Source organism: Mytilus edulis, chromosome 13 (assembly GCF_963676685.1).
Source record: "Mytilus edulis chromosome 13, xbMytEdul2.2, whole genome shotgun sequence".
In the NCBI taxonomy this organism is placed as follows: domain Eukaryota; kingdom Metazoa; phylum Mollusca; class Bivalvia; order Mytilida; family Mytilidae; genus Mytilus; species Mytilus edulis.
In genome coordinates this window covers 49,788,653-49,812,032 of record NC_092356.1, presented here as the reverse complement: position 1 = coordinate 49,812,032, position 23,380 = coordinate 49,788,653, and the positions used below count along the sequence as shown (strand labels likewise).

Here is a 23,380-nt window from a genome sequence, read left to right as displayed (position 1 = left end):
TGTCGCAATTGAAATCACAACTTTGGTTGTATTTTGAACAACTTTTGAGAACAAAATGGACATTTGTGTTGATGCTGCTACATGTATCTGTTCATTTTTTATCATGAAACTGGTTTTGACCTCATAAAATCAAAATGGCTGCATTTCGAATCTGATTATATACCTGTTTGAAGTACATTAGTTCTAAATTTTCCAATAAGTATCGAAATAATTTTATTATGCCATGCTCTATTTTCATTTTCACATGGTTAGGCATTATATTTGTCAACATTATACACCTCACTAATGCTCAACATAAAGATAATGACAAATATAATGCCTACCCATGTTAAAAATGAGCATAGAGCATGACATGAAATTTTTTTCTTAATTAAACCAGGTTTAACCTGGAAGTGATATTCATCTTGCTAAACCTCACATGCTTTTACATGTATAAATATGATAAAAAGTTGAATGAACAATATGTCTTATAATCTTATAAAATAATTGTCATAAAATACCATTTTTTCTCTCACAATATAGAAATAAACAATTTTTGTCTTTTGTTTTATGTTAACGTGTTATTTCATTGACTCTTGAAAATATGATATTCACTTCAGCCATTGGCCTCAGTGAATATCATTATTTCAAAAGTCAATAAAACCACATATTCACCTCAACAAAATACAGTATACATAAAATATATACATTTATATATCTCAATCTACAGAAATCATTCAGCCAAAAAAATAAATGGAAAATGTGTTCATAGGACACAGATGATACCCCCACTTGCATATAAAATTATAAGGGGCATAACTGTAGAGCAGTAAAAGTGATGTTACCCAAATTTCGAAATTGATAAAAATAAAAATAAATAAATTGAAATTAGGCATTGATGTATGCTACTCATTCCTCAATAATCTTGAAATTTTGATTTTGCAAGTTGATTGGGAACTTTCCTTTTTGAATTTTCCTCAGAGTTCAATATTTTTGTGATTTTACTTTTCACTCACCACATACACATAGAAGGCATTTCTTCTTTCTCTTTAGATCCTCCTAACAGATGGTGAGGAAAACCTATAAGAAAAGGGTCCAACTCATTGATTTTAAATCCTACATATGGTGACCAATAGATATTTATTTAAATTACAGCAGTGTACTATCATAAAATCAAAGCACCAAAGGGTGCTATAGGCAGTTAATCAAAAACCCAAAGGCAAACTTGGCCAAGTTCAGATGAAGTGTAAAGAAATTGTCAAAATATTATCTAAGGCATTGTTCTCAGCTATTTCTAAAGTATCAAATAATTATGCTTGTACAGTAATGTGTATTTTATGCAATCCTACGGTATCCTATAGCTACCACTTTCAAAAGTTATTTTCAATTTATATTTATAAAGATTCAATGTCTGAGATTATGCACATACACTGTCCTATATATGTTAGGGGAGAGTTTTGTGCCAGTTAAGATGTTAAAGTCGCCACATTCTGTATGTACCTGTCCACAGTGAGGACCAACTAATGTGGTGATTGTTGCTGTATATATATTTTTCATAATTATTTTGTACATTTTTTTAATATTAATTTCTTGTTAGTTTTTAGTTTAATTTTAGTATGATGTCCAAGTTATTGTAAATGCTCTTTTGTTCCAACTTTGGAAAGTTCTGGGCTTAAAGGACTAACTAGCCTCAGGAAAGTGGTTTAAAAGTTCCACCGAACAAAGTGACTAGTTGAAATAGTATACATTTTTGTTATTGTGTTAAGGGGCCAGCAAAAGCAATCCTTTGGGTGTAGGAGTTTCCCCCCTGCATTAAAGATCCGCTAAACTTCGACTGCTGTCTGCTCTTAGATCAGGTTATTGTCTCTATGACACATTCTCCATTATCATTCTCAATTTATTAACATCTCAAATTATAACTGAATTAAAATATCTTGATTACGGTTTAACTGTCTTCCATTACTAATATCATAATAAGAAAAAAACATTTATTTAAACTTTAAATCAATGTAATAGTAGGAATTAAGTAAAACTTGTTTGTAACTTCAACTTGTTGAAAACATAAACGTTTCTCGAGGCTCGTTAGTCGTTACCTTTTTATCGTATCATGCAATTTCTTTTCACATTATTTTCATAGGGAAATCGTTTACCAGCATGAGGTTGCTGAAGGAACGGCATAGAATTGATTCGAGAACACTTAACGAGTGTTTAAATGTGAAAAATTATAAAAAGAAACATATAATAAAGTCGTATTTTTCTGTACTGGAAATCGGTAAGTTCTTGTAAATCAAAAACAATTACGGTGTGATATGCGTCACAGATTCAGACTTGATATCTTACAAAATATGCGACTTTGGAAGTTCAATAATGTCATCCTTTAGTAAAGAGTTGATAAAGTTTTTATCTCAATATTTATTGAAGCACATTGAGTGTAATCAATGCACGTGTAGCATTATGTTACATTGTAACACCAAAGCGAAACAATCTTAAAATGACCTTGACATCGACCAATCAGAAAACTACAATAACAACAATATATTTGACAAGCATGAAGGATCATGGAGGTGATTTGCAAAATAACGGAATAATATTAACAAAAATACAAATAAGCATACATTTAAGATTACTGAATTAAGATGATTTAAATAATCTCAATAATTTCAGACAAAAAACGAATAAAATGATTAATAATAAAGTACCTATGTATCATCAGAATCCTCCCAATTTAAAAGGTATGTAAATTTCGTCTTCTATGTAATTTGAAATTGCCGCCAACTTATATCAGCTGATTAATATACTGACGTATGTAATACGTATCGATGACAAACAATATTCCTACGACTTTTGCCATTTAGGAAATGTAAACGACTCATCTTTATAGATTTTCGCCAATCAAATATTTCTTACTATTGTTCTTCGACATCTTAGCCAACAGCACAGGGGATAATAAACTATAGGAGAATTTCTATCGAGCACTACTTCCTATGTGCAACTTCAAAACTTTTGGGAAATTCGACGACCATTTAAGGTTTTTATGGCAATATTTTTTATATTCTAGAATAAAAAGTATGAAAAAAGTGTTCAATTAGTTATAAATAACATGATAGCCTGCAGCCAGATAATAAAAGTGGCACATATTTCAGCATTTATTGGGTAGAGCATAAATCTAGGGTGCTCGCATTAAGCAGATTAACTGCTTAAAAATAAGAAATGGGGAATGTGTCCATGGGACACAGATGACGCCCCAGCTTGCATATCATATAAAGTGAAAAAGGGACATATACTGAAGAACAGTAAAAGGGAGGCTACCTAATTTGTACTTGATCTGAGTTTTGTGGTAATAAGTATTGTGTACATAAAATTTCATAAAATTTGGTTGAGGCAAATTTAAATTAGAGAGTGGAAACGAAAAATTCAGCAATTTGCAGCAAGTCAGGTTAAGGGGTACTCAATTATGTTTCATATGAAATTATTTTAGCATTAGGACATCTCATTTTTATCTGAGACAAAATATGTTGTATAATTTTCCCACTTTTCAATGGAGATTATTTGACCAAGCCCCTTCTGTCATAACTCTAGAACAGTAAAAGTGATGCCACAAAAATTTGTACTTGATCTGTATTTTGTGGTAATAAGCATTGTGTATAAGTTTCATAACATTTGGTTGAGACTAACTAAAGGTAGAGAACAGAAACCAACTTTGGGAAGTATGTACCGCTGGTCAGACGTAAGGACGTAGGGATAAAGCTTAATGCCCTCTCCACTACCCAAAGGCATAAAAGGATCACTTTGAATGTGAAAGTATCTTTGCATCAAATTTAATTTTAAAAATGTGTTTTTTAAACTCAGTTTATCATACATCTGATCAAACTCACCCATTCTTATTAAAGATGCCTCTGTATTAGCCTGAAAAATTTACAATACATATCTTAATTGATTCAGTCATGTTTGAATGTAATAGTTAATACATATATACAAAATTATCTCATTATAAATTTTAAGTTTTTAAGAAGCACTTAAGTAAGCTTGTCAAGCTTTTACCGAAATCCTTTGAATTGATATTTACATTCAAATAAAAGTACCAATTTCTATTTGTTTCAAGGGAAAATCAATACACTGTTAAAGTCCATGCGTATTTGGTTAAGCACTGTTAAAAATTCAGACTTTTTTGGTTGCATTGATAAATTTCGGACTTTTTTGTTGAGCACTGATAAAGTTCAGACTTTTTTGGTTGAGCACTGATAAATTTCAGAATTTTTAAAATTTGTAAAACTTAAAAAGTCTAGTTTTTTTATAAGCACTGTTAAAGTTTAGACTTTTTAGGATAAAGACTGTTACAGATATTTTTGGTTTAAGCACTGTTAAAGTTTAGACTTTTTAGGATAAAGACTGTTACAGATATTTTTGGTTTAAGCACTGTTAAAGTCCAGGTATATTTGGTTGAGCACTTTTAAAGTTCCGACACTTTTGGCTTAGTATCATTAAAGAACACCTCCTTTTACAGTCTATGTAAAATATTTTTGAAAATAAAATAATTTTACCTACCTATCTTTCCTATATTTTGCTGTCAGGAAACATGACACAAGTCTATATTAATTTTTTGCCCTTAATAATTATATAAAATGGCAGATACATAACTTCTTTGATTTGATTTCTGGTGTTTAAAAGCCACTTTAAGGACTGCTTTTGGGCTATTTCATGGTGGCTAGTCTTTATTGGTGGAGGAAGCCAGGAGTCTGCTGAGAAAGCCACCAACCTTTGAAAGGAAAACTGACAATTCTAGTCAATCAGGATTGGAGTGCACCTGCATGAGCAGGGTTTGAACTCACAACCACAGTGCTGATTAGCTAGTGATTACAACAGTAACTACTTATACCACTCGGCCACCAAGGCCCCTTATAACATATTGTAATAATGCTTACTGTAGCAGGTGGAGGATCTATATGTTGCAGCAGTAAATCCTTGAAATGATTCTCATCTAATATAACATTATAAAGACCTGTAAAATGAAGTAAAATGCATCAAGAAACCCTTGAAATGATTCTCATCTAGTATAACATTATAAAGACCTGTAAAATGAAGAATGATATAACTATAATGAAAGTACTGTAGATTCATTATTATTCGTGGGATACCAATTTGGGCGGATTTCGTGGGTATTGGAGATCGACAAATTAAAATTGTTCAACAAATTAAGAAAATTATGTAGGCAAAACTATGAAAATATAATTTCTCATCAACAATTAACAGCTGCGCCAAACAATAAAGTTCAATAACTTCTCAATGTCATATCAGAAACTCATGAAAAACTAAAGGGAGGTTATCTTAAAAGATATAAACCAGTCACCAAAGTTTCATGATAACTGCTCAAAGCATTGACTTTAAACAGAAAAATACCCCCTTTTTCATGAATACAATCACATATAAACTCTGAAAGGTAAATTCTAAAATTTATAAAAATCGAAAAAGGAGCTCATGGGAGTTAATATAAACAATTCACCAAAGTTTCTTGCAAATTGGTGAAAGTGTTTCTGAGTTATTGTCTGAAAACTGGAAAACCCCCCATTTTTAAATTAATAAAACCCCATAGCTCAAATTCACCAAAGTTTCCTGCAAATTGGCTATTAAACGCTTTTGAGTTATTGTCCGACATGTCGACAATGGACAGACGGACGGACAGACAATTGCATACCATAAAACATCCTGTAAACAGACTTTAAAAAAATTAGTAACTACAAACGAATGAATCCATAGTAGTAATCTTTACTCTTTAAAAGAAATATATTTGAAAAGAATGAATTTTAAACTTGTTTCTAGAAAAATCATTTGCATATACATGTTTTGACCAATTGATGTTTTAGCTTTAATTAACAAAGTAAAATTAGTTCTTATCTCTTTCTTTACAATGCTCAAGTAATTGCACCTACCATTAGTATCCATACAAAGCTTTTTACAGACCCTGATTTCTGCAGCAAGACCAATTACAGAACATCTTATATTTGTATCTTTCATTGTCTGTAAAAAAAAAATCAATTTAATGAATGGAGATAAATTAAACTAATATTAGGACAAACAAAAAAAATTATACATGTGGGTTTCCTTTAAAAGAAATTGGGTAGGTGTATGTAGGTAGGGATTTTTTATACATTGAGTTTATGGGAGACAAATTCTGACTTTAACAGTGCTAAATGAAAAATGACCATAAAAAAATAAAGGTAGGTTATTTCTTAGCTTAAAATGTAGTGTAGGTAGGGAAATAAGAAAAACAAATATTTTTTTATTTGGCTTTAATTGGAAATTCCTTCAAGGAAACTCAGCAGATATGTCTACACAGGTGGAATATTGTGAAACAAATTCTAGAAACTACAATTAAACTTTCTTAGGACAAACAACAACAATAAAACAAAACATTTCTAGGCTTTAACAGCCTACGGTTAGAAAATCTTTGATTTTTTAAACTAATGATTATACTGGAACCTACAGCTGGAAGTAGAGTCCAAAGCTCCAAATGCATGAGTAACACCAAAAGATAGTATATTTATTTATCACTTACAGTACGCCCAGAGAGTTTGTAATCGCGAACTTTTATCACCGATTTCCGAGTGTAGCGGTGTGACACCGCGAATCACGGATTCTACTCCCAATTTCCTCCAAAGATTCTCTCCCAACACCGCGTGGCTGTTAATTGGTTTATTGCCCAACTGAAAATTAATGACGCGTGACAACATAATCGGATTAGCCAGATTTATTACCTTTGTACATTTAATCGATCTTGATTGCACCTGTGTACTTTAAAATACGTTATTTAAATGTCCATTCATTGTCAGATAAAAGTGTGACATTTTTATTTAAAATAAGATAATTATTCTTGTATGTATATGCCCATGTCATTGTCATATTAAATAAAACGTAAAAACGTATAAAAATACGAATAAAACACTTATTTAGTATTTTCATTATAGTCCGATCAGGTCATAATTTTTGTTTTTTCAACAAAGTTTCAACAAAGATGATTTTACCACAATTAGAACCTTTTATGACCTACTCAGTGAATATCCGGTTCATTAATAGTTCAATATTATATAATTAATATCAACTGGCTTAAAACAAAATGATGTTTTTACGGTAATTTGTCCAATCTAAATCAAACCCTAGAGTTAATTTATCGGACCAACAAGTGAACTCTGTTACTTTCAATTTATTTTGAAATGTAAAATATTATGTATCACTATATATATCTACCTCGGTAGATTACCGACTTGAAATATTTGAATTTAAAAAAGAAACTGTAAAGTGACAAATAGTTTTGTATGCAATGTGGCAGCCCTATATTCATAAATACTGAGATAATTCCCCGCCCAGACACAACACAATCATCACAACCTTATTTAATTATATGAAGAAATAAAATCATGTGTTTTTTATCTGTTATGATCTGTTATTGATCTTTTATTATTTAAAATAAAATTGGATTGGCGCAATCCGTATTTTACTGCTCGTTAAAAGTCCTCGGCGAAATATAAAAAGAAGTATTTCAACAATTTATACTATAGAATATTAAAATGAAATTATATCGTACAAGAAAGAAATATGTAAAAAAAAAATGTGGATTGGATTTTTACGATCGACACATTTTCACAGAGGATCTCTACCAACGCCCATCAGGAACTGAACGACATGCATCCTGTTTTCATCTACCATTAATGTATAGTGTTGACTATGGAAGTATAAATAATGTCCAGGTTAATGTCCTCTGTTGACTGAGAAACGTATAAATAAAAGGCTGATGTTCGTTTATTCAGAAAAGGAATAAAATTTAGAATCCGGTTAATCAATTGTAAAAGGACCTTCTAGAGCCTCAATCTTAACGCACACAAATGTCAATCATTACATGAATTTTCCCACGGTTATCCAGAAAGGTCACCTGAGTTTACTGTTACATGATACTATTTCCCGCCAAATAAAAATCTCGTGGACAAAATTGATGTCACTATTTTTAGCATTCAATATTGTGAGCGAAGTCAAGTTCAAGTTTCTGCGGGTACTTATAAAGTGAGAAACGGAATCGAAACGAAACGAAACGAAATATAACGAAACGAAACGAAATACAACGAAACGCAACGAAATACAACGAAACGAAACGAAACGAAATGTAAAAATGAAGAAACGAAACCCTCTTCCCCAGCCCTTTTAGTTCAAAAGAAATTTTCCTCAATCATAATACAAATACTTCAAAATAAAACTATTATATAGAAAAGATATTTTCAAATTCAATTATACAAATGTCATGTATAAAGAAGTCTTTTCAACGACCCTGTAATTGGGCAGGTCCATGATTTCAATACGGGTGGTGTAAAAGGGATTGAATTTGCCGTGCAGAAAGAGTCACGAACACAAATATTTAAATGGTGACGCCCCTTACAAGAAAAAATGATCTCCCCTTTCTCAAGTTTCTCGGATTTACCGAGTTTAATAATGCTATGTAAGTACTTATATTCGAAAAAAATTATTAGGACAGGAACTTGTTTTTCCCCAATAGTACCGACCGTGCAAGGGCTTTATAGCCAGTCAAGGTCGTTAAAAACTCCCGTAGTACCCAATAGTTCTCCGTTTCTGATATAAAGGCCAAAAGATTTTTTTCAACGGCTTTTTATAGTTCGTTCCTATATTGGACGGACTTCAACAATGAGCAAAGCCCGTACCGCATAGTCAGCTATAAAATGCCCCGAAATGACAAATGTAAAACCATTCAAACCAGAAAACTAACGGCCTAATTAATGTACAAAAAATTAACGAAAAAAAAACAAATATGCAACACAGCAACAAACGGCAACCACTGAATTACAGGCTCCTGACTTGGGATAGGCACATACATATACACATACATGCATACTGTGGCGGGGTAAACATGTTAGCGGGATCCCAACCCTCCCCTAACGTGGGACAGTGATGTAACAGTAAAATATAGGAACGAACTATAAAAATCAATTGAAAAGGGCTTAACTCATCAGATGGATACAAATAGAAATACATAGACAAAAACCAGAGTGGAATCGTTTTCGAAATTCTTGCACAAAACAGGGTAAAACATTCATATCTTATTATATTATAAATGTTCTCGTCCTGAATATTTATTCAACTTGCCACTGGACGTTAAAGACCATTTATATACATTAACCCTTAAACCCCTAAAATACTCTTAAAATAAATCATTTTTTTATTCACAATTTATTATGACCTGGGCTATTGAAATATTTTGCCATTATGGTCTATAAAGATATCAGATATCAGCTGGTTAGCTACTAAAAATTGCAATGACTCAACATCAAAATGTTTTTAAGTTCTGTTTCCTTAACTACTAACACTGTCGAAATAAATTTTAAAATGTACATGTATAAGGGTACTTACATTTTCTTTTCCTTCTCATTGGGCTCCATTTTGCGTAATAACGGTTGAATAAAAAATATCCCTTTTATATATACCCGGCTGGAGCCCGTGCAACATCTGGTGCTGAATTTTGATTTTTTTTTCTCACGCTCACAACTTACCCATATATAAACTCAGCGGCGTTTTGCATTTGCGCCGATCTGCATTTCATTTGCGCCGATTTTTTCTTTCATTTGCGCCGATTATTTTTTTCATTTGCGCCGATTTTTTTACAGGTAAATTACAGGTGAATAGATATAAAAAGATGTGGTATGAGTGCAAATGAGAGAACTCTCCATCCAAGTCATGTAATTTTTATTTTATCATTTTAGACCTCTTCAATTAGCCATTTGTATAAATGTAATGAATTGTCAGTCATAATATAGATATAGGAAGATGTAGTGTGAGTGCTAATGAGACAACTCTCCATCCAAATAACAATTAATAAAAGTAAACCATTATAGGTCAATGTACGACCTTCAACATGGAGCCTTGGCTCACACCGAACAACAAGCTATAAAGGGTCCCAAAATAACTACTGTAAAACCATTCAAACGGGAAACCTGTTGTCCCCTGCTCACTACGGGGAGATGGAAGAAGGCCTAGAAGATACACCTCCAGACTTTTTCCTTGACAGTACCCGTAGTTCTTTAACCTCTGTCTTTCGGACATCTGCCACATGTTTATGCTCGATCAGTGTTTTGACACTAGAATCCGTGGTGACTATGGCTTTACACGATTTATGGTACATTTGTAAGATATGTTGTTATGTTTCAGGACACTAACCTCCCGATATGTACGGCCCTCGATGACTAAAGAATTGACTCCTCGGCTCGTTTCAGTGTGTAATATGTCCATCATGTTACATCGAAGTTCCAGAACAATATGAATCAAAAGTAATTTAAACATAAATGAGCAACAATTATAACCAGATTTTATCAATGGTATAGTACAGTATACATGTATGTACAAGTATTAACTTACCTGTAAATCTAATTAGGAGCAAATATAAAATCGGCGCAAATGAAAAAATGAAATCGGCGCAAATGAAAAAATGAAAATTTTCAAAATCGGCGCAAATGTCATACGCCCAAACTCAGGCATGATAAAGGGAGCCGACAGGATGAAAGACAATGCCTTTAAAAAGTATTTTTGGAACATCAAAGTGTTATATTGTACGTCAGAACGGGTAGCACGTATACACGGGGTTGTAGAAAAGTATGCAGTCTTTCAATAAACAATAAATTAATTTACAATCCTCAATTAAGAGATCAAAGGAGTTTTTCTTTTCATCTTACATACTGTTTTAGCGTGGTTGTAACAATGATAACTACATCAACAGCACCACACAATTGCATAACATAAGGGTCAGATTCATTTCGTTGTATTTCGTTTCTTCATTTTTTCATTTCGTTTCGTTTCGTTATATTTCGTTTCGTTTCGTTGTATTTCGTTGCGTTTCGTTGTATTTCGTTTCGTTTCGTTATATTTCGTTTCGTTTCGTTTCGATTCCGTTTCTCACTTTATAAGTACCCAGTTCAACCACGCACTGTTGATCACTGAGATGCGTGTCGTCTTCCCACGGCAATTAATTGTTTTAAAAATATTTAAAGGTAGCTGTTCTAAATACAACACAAAGGTTTACATTCATTGTGCGTAAATGAATATTATGCAACGACGAGTTAATGCAGCTATAGAAGTATTCCTGTTGTAGCCGAAATGTATTATATCCTAAAGTAATGCTAATCGTGAAGAGAAAATGCCGTAGACTTATTAAGCATAACGAATGGTGAATAGTATTTTCTTTTTTACTTGCATATACAAGTTTTAAGACACGTAATTTTCTTTAAACTCACTGCTCACATTTTATACCTTCAGCGTTAGTTTCCGTTTATTTTCACGCAAGTATGTCTCTTTTCGTAAGTTATATCAATTACCGAAAAATAAAAAACGAGGTCATAATCAAGTATAGATTTTTTTTATAAAACTTTAATGCAATTGAAAGCATTAACAACAACGTTTTGGATTTTAAAACTTTTATTTTGTAATCGTAAAATGGAAATGGCGTAGAATTATTAGCATAACAGATAAGGAATAATATTTTCTTTTTTACTTGTAGTATAAAAAACTTTGAGACGTGTAATTTTTCTTTAAACTGCCCTCATTTATTCAGCGTTAGTCTCCGTTTATTGTTGCACATCTTTTAGTAAATTAAATATTTATTTACTGATAAAAAAACGGAAGTCAAAATCAAATATAGTTGTTTAAAAACTTGATTAAAATGTACAGAGTAATTAATTAACAACAACGTTTTGCTTTTTATTTTAATCTTTCATTTGTTTCAAGCAATCAGATATAACCTGATAATCAATAGACAGGAAATACAATTGTTTAATTACATTAGAAATCTCACATACCTTGACTGTCGCGTGCCGGCATAGATCAGACGGATTAGGGCAATTAATTACCTGATGTCACACCGCGTCACACCAGACTGGGAGAGATGTCGCTAATACAATAAACAAAAGGTAGCGGATTTACGCGGAAGTCGGAGGGAATACTCCCAAATTTCTCCGAGAATTTTGGGAGGGATGTCGGAGTTTCCTGGTGTTACACCAGGAAAAATATCGGAGTATGGAGTTTGGGATTACAAACTCCTTGGGCGTACTGTACACCACACTCCTAATTGTATTTTTTTTTTTAAAGTTTAAGTTGAAAGAACATGGCTTAATTGTGTAACACTAATTTTAAACTAAATAAGATTTACATTCTGCATATGAACATTTTATACAGATATGAATTTTGCTATTGTTTTTTTCTGGGACCCATACTGACTGTCATACAGAGAACAGTATTATATAATATGTTGTGATGGCAAGAATCTAAATATAAAGGCTACTGTGGACTCATTTATTTTCGTTGGTATCAATTTTCGTGGATCATATGGATTGAGGAAAACTTTATCTTGCATATTTGATTTCAAGGTTTGCCAATCTCTGCATGAAAAGCCATAGAAAATTAGTAGTTCGTTGAACATTTGAATTTGTGGTTCACCTGTACCCACCAAACCAACGGAAATTGGTATCCAACGAATAATAATGAATCCAAAGTATATGAACAAAATACATATCGAGAAAAGGTAAAAATATAAAGACAGAATTATTTACCTGAATTGTTTCCATAACATTACCAGGATCACATGTTGTCAAACTTCCAAAAATGATCAAAACTTCACGACTAGCATGGCCTGGCATATTTCTGAAATTGAGATCATAAACACAAATGTAAAAGCAGTTTAATTCATTTTGGAAATCTTTTTATAGTTTTTGTTTTACATTGGCATTCAGTCGAACAAGACATGTGATTTGTTCAACTTCTAATTCAATTTTATGTTATACATGATTACAAGTGCTTCTTTTGAGGGCTTATTTAATTTTTTCAAGTTTCCAAAACACAATCATGACAATAGATCATTATTTCACTGTATTTTAAAAGATGTTTTCTAATTTGAAGTGTTTCAGCAATTTTTTCATTTGTAAACAAGCGAAATCTGCAACTGTTAAAGGGTCATTACTGAAGAACAGTAAAAGTGATGCTTCCCAAATTTGTATTTTTTTTATGAGTTTAGTAGTAATAAGTGTTGTGTATAAGTTCATAACATTTTGTTGAGGCAAACTTAAGTTGAAGAAAGAAAAGGAACAATTCAGCTATTTTTTTTTCATTTGTATAGAGTCATAACTCTAGAGCAGTAAAAGTGAAGCTACCCCAATTCAAATGTGATCTGTATTTTGAGGTAATAAGCATTGTGTATAAGTTTGATAACATTTGGTTGACACACACTAAAGAAATATAACCGAATCCAAAACATTTGGTTCAGGCAAACTAACGGACTTACAGACGGACGGATGGATGTACAAGATGGACAAGGGTAAAACTTAACAAGCTTAATGTCCCCTTAACTTCAGCTGGGGCATAAAAAAGAAGAAGCTTTTACTACATCTATAAATTTTAGTGTTGATGTGAGTAAATTCTAAAGTATTACAAATGTATATAAATTGATTGATTGTTGATAGTACACATCCAGTGGCAAATATTTCATGCATTTTCAGGAGAATTTTTAAGACTTTCTCATAATTGTATCTACTTTTATATGGAATATGACAAAATGCCAGTACAGAACAAGTGTTGCTTATTATGTAGGTAAAACATACAAACCTCAAAGTATTCCTTGCAAGTTCTAGAGAGTTTTGTAAAGATGGTTCTCCCTGACAGGTAGATTTTACTAAAGACTGTAATGTAGATACATGTCTTCTGGGATTACCTAGAATTAAAGAAAAATATATTGATAAGTCAGGTAAATTACAGCGAACCCTATGATAGTTTTCCATAGATTCACCTGCAAGTTACCTGTCGATTTAAACTTTTGGCAGTTCTGATTGTCCCATCTAACAAATACAACAGGTATTGTTCTCTGTATAGTTTATTCACCAGGACCTTTAAATTTCTTCCAAGAGAAATCTATCACTCATTGATTAATTTACCTGAACAAAAAATTGAACTGTCAATGATGAAAAAATACTTATACCAATACTAAGAAAGGACTCACAAAACTGCATGTGGTGTTGTATTTATTCAATACCAAAAACTCGTTTTTAATGTGTTCAATATTAATAATGATTTAAAAATTAAAAGTTGATTTCTGATCAAATATTCAATATTTTTGTGTGTTTGATAAATAAAAATTTTAATATTATTATTTTTTAAATTAAGGTCTTCATAAACATAGTCTATAAATTAACAACAACAAAAACATGCAAATTCATTGGAAAATACTAAAAAATGTGTCTAAAATAAACTTTTTATTATTAAATCAGATTTTATATTGAACAGATTGAAAATATATTAATGATATATTGAATAAATACAATATTGCATACAGTTTATGTGAGTTTATAGAAGTATTTCAATAAAAAAAAAGATAATTTTTTGTTCAGGTAAATTAATCAATGAGTGATATATTTCTCCTAGAAGAAATTTAAAGGTCCTGGTGAATGAACTATACAGAGAACAATACCTGTTGTATTTGTAAGATGGGACAATAGAACTTACAAAAGTTTAAATCGACAGGTAACTTGCAGGTGAATCTATGGAAAACTTTCATAGGGTTCGCAATAACATCAGTACATAACAAGAATATGCGTCCATATGACCTCCCTAACCTGCTCGCAATATCACATTTCCATGTTGAGTGAACTACTAAATCTGGGTCAAAATCCTTATATAGCATATGTTTTATAAACTTCGCATCAAAATTAACATGTGCACTGCTTCATATTGATTTGAACACAAATTCTCGATATATGTAACTTGATTACAAAACTTAAGCAAATACATTACAGACATTATTATATAAACTGAAAAAGACTCAAAAACATAAAAATCCCTTACTTGATGGTAGTAATGGGTGTACCTTCAATACGAATAACGGTAAAAATTTGAGCTGAACGATGTTAATGCTAATTTTTGGTCCATGACAATAAAATGTACATTTTATTTTGGATGATAAAAAATTCTACTGATTTTGATGCATCAGTTATTTTTTTTCCAAAAATAACTCTTACGATAATTATTTGAGACCTCTGAAGAATCACAATAAAGAAATTATGAAAATCACAGATAAAACTTCAACCAATTTGACGCTAATGGTAGCCAAAAATGACCGTTTGAAGCCTGATGGTAAAGGGCATTACTACCCTCTTACCTACTGTAGCTTTGGCTTAAAATATGTCCATGTTAAAATAATTATCAAATATGCATGCTATCATACAAGTTCTCATTGTCATATTATTCTCAATAATTCTCCAGCATGTCTGTTTCCTTATAAGAATCTTGCTAATGGGGATTCATTTATTTTCGTGGGTATCAATTTTTCGTGGATTGCTGAAAACTTGCATATTCGTGGATATTTGATTTCATGGTTTTGCCAATCTCTGTATAGAAAGCCTAATGAAAATATGTTATTCGTTGAACATTTTAATTTGTGGTTCACCTGTACCCACCAAACCCACGAAAATTGATTTCCAACAAATAATAATGAATCCACAGTATTTTCAATTTTATTCTTTAAGAATAATGACAAGAGATAATAGCTACCTCCAAGTTCAGCTATTTTCTCTGCTCGTTTGTTTCTTGTCCCAATCATTCCAAGCTGACTGATAGGATTCTGGTCAAAGTATTCCTCAACAAAGTGTTCAAGAAGCTAAAAATAATCATTCAAAATAAAATATGTATTTCAAATGAATTACACATGCACATTTGAAAATGTTTATTTCATTATTAAAGGTATCATTTATTGTTTGTGTATAATATTCAAAGAAACAGGTTCATCTTCCTGACAATTCTGTTTAATTTTACTTCAACTTAAAACAGGTCATTTTTTTTTTATCTATCAGGACAAAAAAAGTGTAACAAAATTACCAAACTCCACATTAAATTCAAACAGGGGAAGTCCATAAAATCTGATAAAATCAAACTTATCAACTAACTGAAAGAATGAAAAATACCTTGTCATAATCCTTACTTGGTACAAGCATTTTCTGAAAATGATGGGTTAAACTTGGTTTTATGACAAATTAGAGCTTGCCATATTGTAAAGTCTGTCTATCACTGAAGACTGAGTCTATGGCTGTATGCTGCCCTAGCCTCTAGCATGTATTTTGGTTATTTTTACATGTATCAATGGGTTGATGTCTCATTGGCAAATACCATTCTTTTATTCCGTTTGAAGTTTTTCTTCCATACCATTCATTGACAATAAGCATCATTAGAATAGCTCTGTTTGTAAATCTTAATACTGCAGATAATTACCTTGAGAGAACAATGGTTCAGGACTAATTAAAGAGTTCTGAAGGCAAAAAAAAAAATAATACATGTGTTTCCGCTAACATGCTGGGGAAAAATAGGGTAGGTAGGTAGGTAATATTTTATTTTACAAACATTTTTTAGCTGGTTACTACAAGGGAATCTTTCTGACTTGTGACAGTGTTTGTTCAAAAATGGCATGTTTATAGGATAGGCACTGAAAATTAGGGAAGGTAGCTTTGGGATGAGCGGAAACATATGTATTATTTTTTTTTGGTCTAAAAGACATACCTTTAGAGTTGAAATCAATCTTGTTGGTTTCAGATCTTGATCTTGCATTGATTCTGACATGTCCAATATTAAAAATAAATGTCTCATCTGAAATTAATAGACATGTATAGAATAAATTTATCTATTTCAATGAATTTTACTTAAAGTTGGAACAGGTTTTCATTTGTTCTTTCTTATCTTTTACTTATTTAGTCAAACATAACAGGATACTGGAAAACTTCTTATCATTAATATCCTGTGATATTGTATTCAAACCTATATATACATTGTACATTTAAATTTTTTATAGCCTGCAAAATTTAACTTATTTCAGTGAGTATTGCATGCAATACATGTACATAGCCCGCTACCGTTTAAAAGATCATTTATTAGAACAGAATTCTAACTTCATCTAAAAAAAAATTATCAAGTCAAAATCTTAAAGCAAGATAAAAATGAGTGATGAAAACAAATTATTTAAATGATTTTTTTAGTCCAAGGACCATAACTATGCACAAAATCATCACACCAGAACAAAATTCAAACTTGAACTGTAACTTGTCATGAAAAAACTATAGATAACCAATTATCAAATCAATATCTTCAAGCATGACGAAAAAAGTGTGGAAAATTGATAAGCCGGACTGATTGAAAATACAGACATACAGACATTCAGACTGACAGACAGACAGACATGACGGAGTACAAATCTTAAGTCCCCTTCAACCTCGTCTGTAGAGGACTTATAAATTGCTTCTTGGTATCATAATGTCATAGGTGTAAACTTATGGGTTTGAGGTTCTCAATTTTGAAAATTCTGTTAAAAACTTGTCTATTGACAAGGAGGCCAAATCTTGTTTGCAGAATTTTTTTTATCAGTTTCCCCCTTTCATAATTTATTCATTTTAGGAAGTTAATTTAGTAAAATAAATATTTGATTAAGTGAAAATTTCCAAGAAAATAATCTCTATTTTTTTTTTTTTATTTTACTTCCAATTTCAAACATAAATGTACCACTACTAAATTTTTTCTAAGTCACAAAAATGTATCTATCACTATACTTACCATTCCTAACCTAACACTGCCAATTTTTTCGAGTAACCTTCTACGCTTTGCCTTGTGTACAATGTCATCAATACTTGTTTGTAGGGATCCCTCATCATCTTCACGGATTGCTTCCCTATAATATATGCATTAAATCTGTTATAAATAAGCCTATAATGGTAGGGATATATTTAAGACAAATGAACAATTACACTAAATGGTATGGATGTTGAATGTATACTGATTGATATTTTAGCCTTACATGCCTTAGATACATGAATTTTTTAATCAGATTTTATTTACCTTTAACTAGATGCCAGTAACTGCAAATACTCTCAGATTTTTACTTAAGTGTCTCTTTTGTTGTGGGGATGTATAAACACTCTGCCGTGTCCAGCCTGTGTTTAGGTTACTTGTTTTTCTGCTTTGAAAATATCTGATGATTTAAGCCCTTTTCAACTACTTCTTATAGTTTGTGCATACGTTGTGCTGTTACACCACTGTCTCAGGTAACATGGGTAAGTGATTGGAAGGGTTGGGCACGCAAAAAACTTGTTTAACCATGCCAAATTCTATGTGTGCATGTCCATGATGTCCCAAGCCAGGAACCTGTTGTGTAAATCATATTTGTTTGTTGTTCATACATCAGGCTTTTAATTTTCTCTTTTGTCATTTCAAAGAATTTAATTATTTCATAATTTAGTTTTTTAATAAATTAATAAAGATTTTATTTAAATATAGAATCCCCATAGGTCATAATGAATTTGAAATTAGAACTTGTATTTAACAAATTATTTTTGGCATTTCATTTCATCTGTACATGTAAATGCAGAAAGGTATAACATGTATAAAGGATCATTTTATCATTGAACACTTTTGTCATTTAAGGTAGATCATAAGTAAATATTTTTTGAGACAGAATTTTCTTATACTTAGCCAGAATGAAGATTTTAATATGCTCTTTTCAAATATATAATAAAAAGGAGGGGTCACCGTGCTATTTTTCAAGCTATGAGTCATTGAAAATTGCCTAAATTTGGTTAGATTGTTCATGGGAAAACACATTTGTGTGCATAAAAAAAAATCTATGAGATAGAATTTTGAAAAAAATTGTGAAAAGATAGGTTTTGTAATATGTTTTAAGAAAATAAAAAGAAAAAATGGTGTCACCGAACTTGTTTTCTTGCTACAAGTAAAAAGAAAAAAATTCCCTATCTGTCCAGTATAAATTTTTTACTAAAAGAGTTATCTTCCCTTAAATGGCTCATTTGAAAAAAATGATTCTAAAAGCAAGAAAAATTATATTTGTTTAAATATTTTGGATTATACAATAAATTGCCAAGTTTTCTTTATATTATTAAACAGTCTAACCATTAAATTGCAAATCTGTCTTCAAATTTGCAGATTTAGGCAAATAACTAGACCGATTTTTTACTGTGATTGTTCAATCCAAGATGGCGGTATACCATGAATCTACCTTAATTTAAAGTCATTTGAACTATTTATATTTTTTTAAATCTTAATGTTATTAAAATTATTGAACAAATGCATGCATGTATACCAAAGCAAACTTAGTCCTGTATGCATGCTCTTTTTAATTATTACTAATTTATAAATTATTATCAACAAATAATTCATTGAGTGATCGTTAATCATGTTAATTATATCAAGCTAACTAACTTTAGGTTAGGTTGCCAAAGTTGAACAATTCATGACATTGATAAACAATCTTGACTTTTTTTACATTTTCCATGCATTCTCTATTTTACTTTAATATACTTTTCCTACACATTTGCAAAATGGTTGATCTTATAAGATTTGTTCTTTCAAAGTCAAAAATAACTTTTCTTTCGTCACATTTTACACCTCACACTTGTATCTTATTAAAGTTGTAACGAGAGTTCATTAAGTTTAAGGGCACAGCATAGGGGGAAATATTGGTGAATTACATGTACAAATGTAGTATACAGGAAAACATTAATTCAATATATAGCAGTATAAATGCCAAAAATTAGATGATACAAAAGGTTCTTCTTTTACAAGAATGACTAGTTATGTTATGTAACACTAAACCATACTTAACCATTCAAGTAAACAAAACATTTATGGGAACCTGCGTGAATTTCAGTAATGGCGAACAAATAGCGATAATGTGTATAGTTCAAGCCGGACATATTCTTGGTTCAAGCAGGGCAGATTTCCAAATAGCCATAAGATATGTGTCCCAGGTGCCACCTCAGAATTGTGAAAATCTTGAGTCACACCCACAAGATCCGGGTTAGTTGACAGGTATATTCTGTGTCTTGCCGAACTTTGTTTCCCGATTTTTTGTTTAATTATTTGACTTCCAAGTGTCAAGCCCAATTCCGCATAACGCCATAAAAAAATATGCCAAATCCCGCATTACGCTTAGACCCCATGTCCAAATAATTATGACTTCTAAGGCTAGCTTAGACCCCAATGCCAATGGCAATGGCAATACACCTTATCTGTATCTGTATCTGTATAAGGAATTCCCTCCTTTAAAGGAGCACTTCTTTTCAGAATCGGTTTAAAAGTTCACAATATATATTTACAGGACTATATTTACAGGGGTGTTCGGTATTCAAGAAAAGCAAAAATCTACGCCCGTGGGGTGAATGTTGGCTACATTCAATGGCCCTTTCGTTTGTTTGACGGTAGAGCTTTCAAAAGTTCATTTCTTTTGGTATGTAAAGCATAGCACAGTTTTCTATTTATATACTCTACTTTGAAGCAGTTGTCCATACATTTGCATCTACAGCCACATGCGCATAATAATCTACTTGGATCTAAAATAAGCTGTTTATTTATTACTAAGCTGGTTAGGTTAAAGCATTTATCACAGTTTTTAATGCTACGAAGAAAGCAGTCTAATTCATGCAAGTATGGTATACGAGTGTTATTCAGAGGTTTACAGTCTAGAATAAAATGTTCAACAGTTTCTGAATTTTCATTGCAGAGAAGACACGTTGGATCTATTGAGTTTTGGTTAAATGCAGCCTTATTGCTTTGCAGGTAATAAGTTCCTGTTAATAGCTTTAATTTTGGTTGTAGGCGGCTAATATCTTGTGCAGAGGTACCAACACTTGCAAGACATGGATGAGTATTGTGCCATAGAGTATTATTTGCAGATAAATTGCGAAGAGAGCTGAATAATGATACTTTTGTCCTGAGTTGTTCATGCCAAACGTTGTCCACTGCCTTCTTAACACTTGCTTTCCATTTGTATCTGCTGACTGGGTTCTGTATAAGTTCATGAGCTGATTGTAGATTGTATTGTGCAAGTAAGCAACGTATTTTAGAAAACCAGTTTTTGGAGTTAAATCCAGATATCGAGAGTTGTCTTTCTGCCAGATCTTTTTCGAGAGATGATTCCATACCACAAATCTTGTTGTATATGTTTAAGGCTGCTTTGTGTATAATGCCTTGGAGTGGTATAACTCCTGCTATAGTATAAATTGCTGCATCCGCAGTGTTGTTGGGAAGCGACAAGATTTGTTTAATTGATTTTCGATAGAATACTTCTAGTGGCTCTAAATGTTTATTGTCTGGAAGAAGAATGTCAATTCCATAGATAAGAACTGGAAGAACATAAACGTTGAAAATGTGAAGACAAGTTAGTGGGTTTAGCCCGTTCTTTCCATGCAGACCAGCCCCCATCAGGCTATACATAGTTCGTCTTGCCTTTGAGATGTTTTCATCAACGTGAATGCTGATAGTTTTTTTTAAATCAGAGCTGTGTTTTATGCCAATATGCACAGCTGAATCTGGCTCATTCATTTTTATATTATTAATTTTGAAGTTGAAGCCTGTATCTTTTGAAGGTGGTTCGTGTTTTAATATGACACTTTTGGTTGGTTGGAGTGAGTATTTCTCTTGCATGCTGTAATTCTCAACCGTGCTTATCATTGTTTGGAGGTCATTAGGAGAATTGGCAATGAGAGCAACATCATCTGCGCAAGTCGGGGATCCACAGTATATATTTCCGATGTAGGTACCAAGGCCGCTGTTTTCTAATTGGTCCAATACGTCATTGATGTAAACTTTGTACAGTTCAGTGCTTAATATCCCACCTTGTCTTACTCCTTGTTGTACAGGGAATGGTTTTGACATTAGACCGTTCCATTTAATAGAGGTTGTGGCGTATGTACTCAGTTGGCGGATAAGTAGCCAGAGGGTCCCACCTACTCCTGATAGAAAGAGTTTACGATGTAAGCTGTTAAGATTGACAACATCAAATGCTGATTTGGCGTCTAGCAGAGCAACAAAAACAGGCATCTTTTGGTCCATTGATTCTGCTATGGATTCTAGGAGGATGAGGGCACTGTATAGAGGAGATACCCCAGGAGTGAAACCTCTTTGTAATCGGTTTTGGAGAATATCAATGATGTCTCTTAGCAATTTCCTCAGTAGTATTTCCAGGATTTTTCCAATAATTGGGAGTACAGTGATTCCTCTATAATTTTTTGCCTCATTTGGTAGTCCTTTGTTTTTGAATATTGGTGTTAAGATTCCATGTTTTATGCAGTCTGGTATGGTTGCAGAGGAGCAGATGTTGTTGATTATAGATGTTATTGCCTGCAGTAATGTATCTCCACCATATTTGATATGTTCTGCTGTAATACCTTATATATCAGGTGCCTTGTTGGTATTCAGTTGGTTTATGGCTTTGTCAATTTCTTCAGCTGTGAAAGTTAATGGTACAGCATTTTGTTTGCAGATTTCTTCGATAATGTCTATGTCAAATTCTTTGTTGGTATGATCGGAGTTTGTGGTATTAGACTCAGGTGTTGCGAGCTTGCTGAAATGCTCGTTCCAACCTTTTAGTATTTCTTCCCGAGAAGAGTAGGTTTTGTCTTCTACAGTCAGATCTGATATGGAAGATTTTTTGGTTTTCCTTTGTGCATTTACAAGTTTATGGAATATTTTGCTATCTCTTTGCTTAGCGTTCATGATCTTCTGTAGCGATTCATCTCGTTGTCGCGCAATTTCTTGTCTTCGCGCTTTGCGCAGTTGCTTTTTAGTTTTTTTCCTTTCTTGCATAGTTTCACCAGCCGTTGGTTTTCCTTCCAGTTTCCATTTATCAAGTGATGATTTATTCATTTTCAGTGAGTGTTCAATTTCATCATTCCAGATATGTCTGTTTCGTTGAGTTGAAATTTTAGATGGTGGTACTATATTTTTTTGAGCTGTAACTATGGTTTCCATAAGTCTTGTTATTGCGGTCGAATCATTCAAGTAGTCTATGGGATTTTCTTGAAGGCATTTGTTTAAACTATCTTGGTATTGTTGTAAATCTATTTTATCCCATTTGATTTTATTTGACACTACTGGTTGGTCTTGTTTTTTCTTGCTAACAATCTCGGTTTCAATTTCCGTTAAAAGAGGATAGTGGTCAGAGGTGTTGTTTGACAACATATCCAGTCTAATGGTGTTGTAGACTTTTTCGGCTAGGCTGTCGTGTACAAAGATATAGTCAATTGTTGATGTTTCATTGCCATTTGGATGAATAAATGTTAATGGGGTTGGTTTAAACATTAGCTTTTTAGAACTTATGAAGTCTGCGAGTTCCTTTATCCGTGCTGATTTATTAGTTGTTTTCATCAGATCACAGTTCCAATCTCCACATAGGACAGGTGTACATGTGTCGGAGTATTTGAGAATTATTTCGTGGAGCTGGTCGAGACATTCTTTGAACTGTTCGTTTGCCTGTTTTGACCCTCTACATGGCATATAAGCACAGATTAACAGGATCGGCTTTGGTTTTACATTTATCTTT

The 23,380-nt window shown here is 32.2% G+C and overlaps 1 protein-coding gene across 1 annotated transcript in view; it reads right to left on the bottom strand.

Moving 5' to 3' along the window:
• Positions 1-23,380, bottom strand: part of LOC139501736 (general transcription factor IIH subunit 2-like) — a 32,885-nt gene that overhangs the window by 6,201 nt on the left and 3,304 nt on the right. The window contains exons 2-10 of the mRNA XM_071290883.1: positions 17,602-17,716; positions 16,558-16,644; positions 15,559-15,664; positions 13,621-13,726; positions 12,573-12,663; positions 5,907-5,994; positions 4,902-4,978; positions 3,855-3,885; positions 996-1,059 (exon numbers count right to left, since the gene is read on the bottom strand). Coding sequence (XP_071146984.1) covers positions 996-1,059; positions 3,855-3,885; positions 4,902-4,978; positions 5,907-5,994; positions 12,573-12,663; positions 13,621-13,726; positions 15,559-15,664; positions 16,558-16,644; positions 17,602-17,716 — 765 coding nt within the window. The remainder of the gene's footprint in view (positions 1-995; positions 1,060-3,854; positions 3,886-4,901; positions 4,979-5,906; positions 5,995-12,572; positions 12,664-13,620; positions 13,727-15,558; positions 15,665-16,557; positions 16,645-17,601; positions 17,717-23,380) is intronic.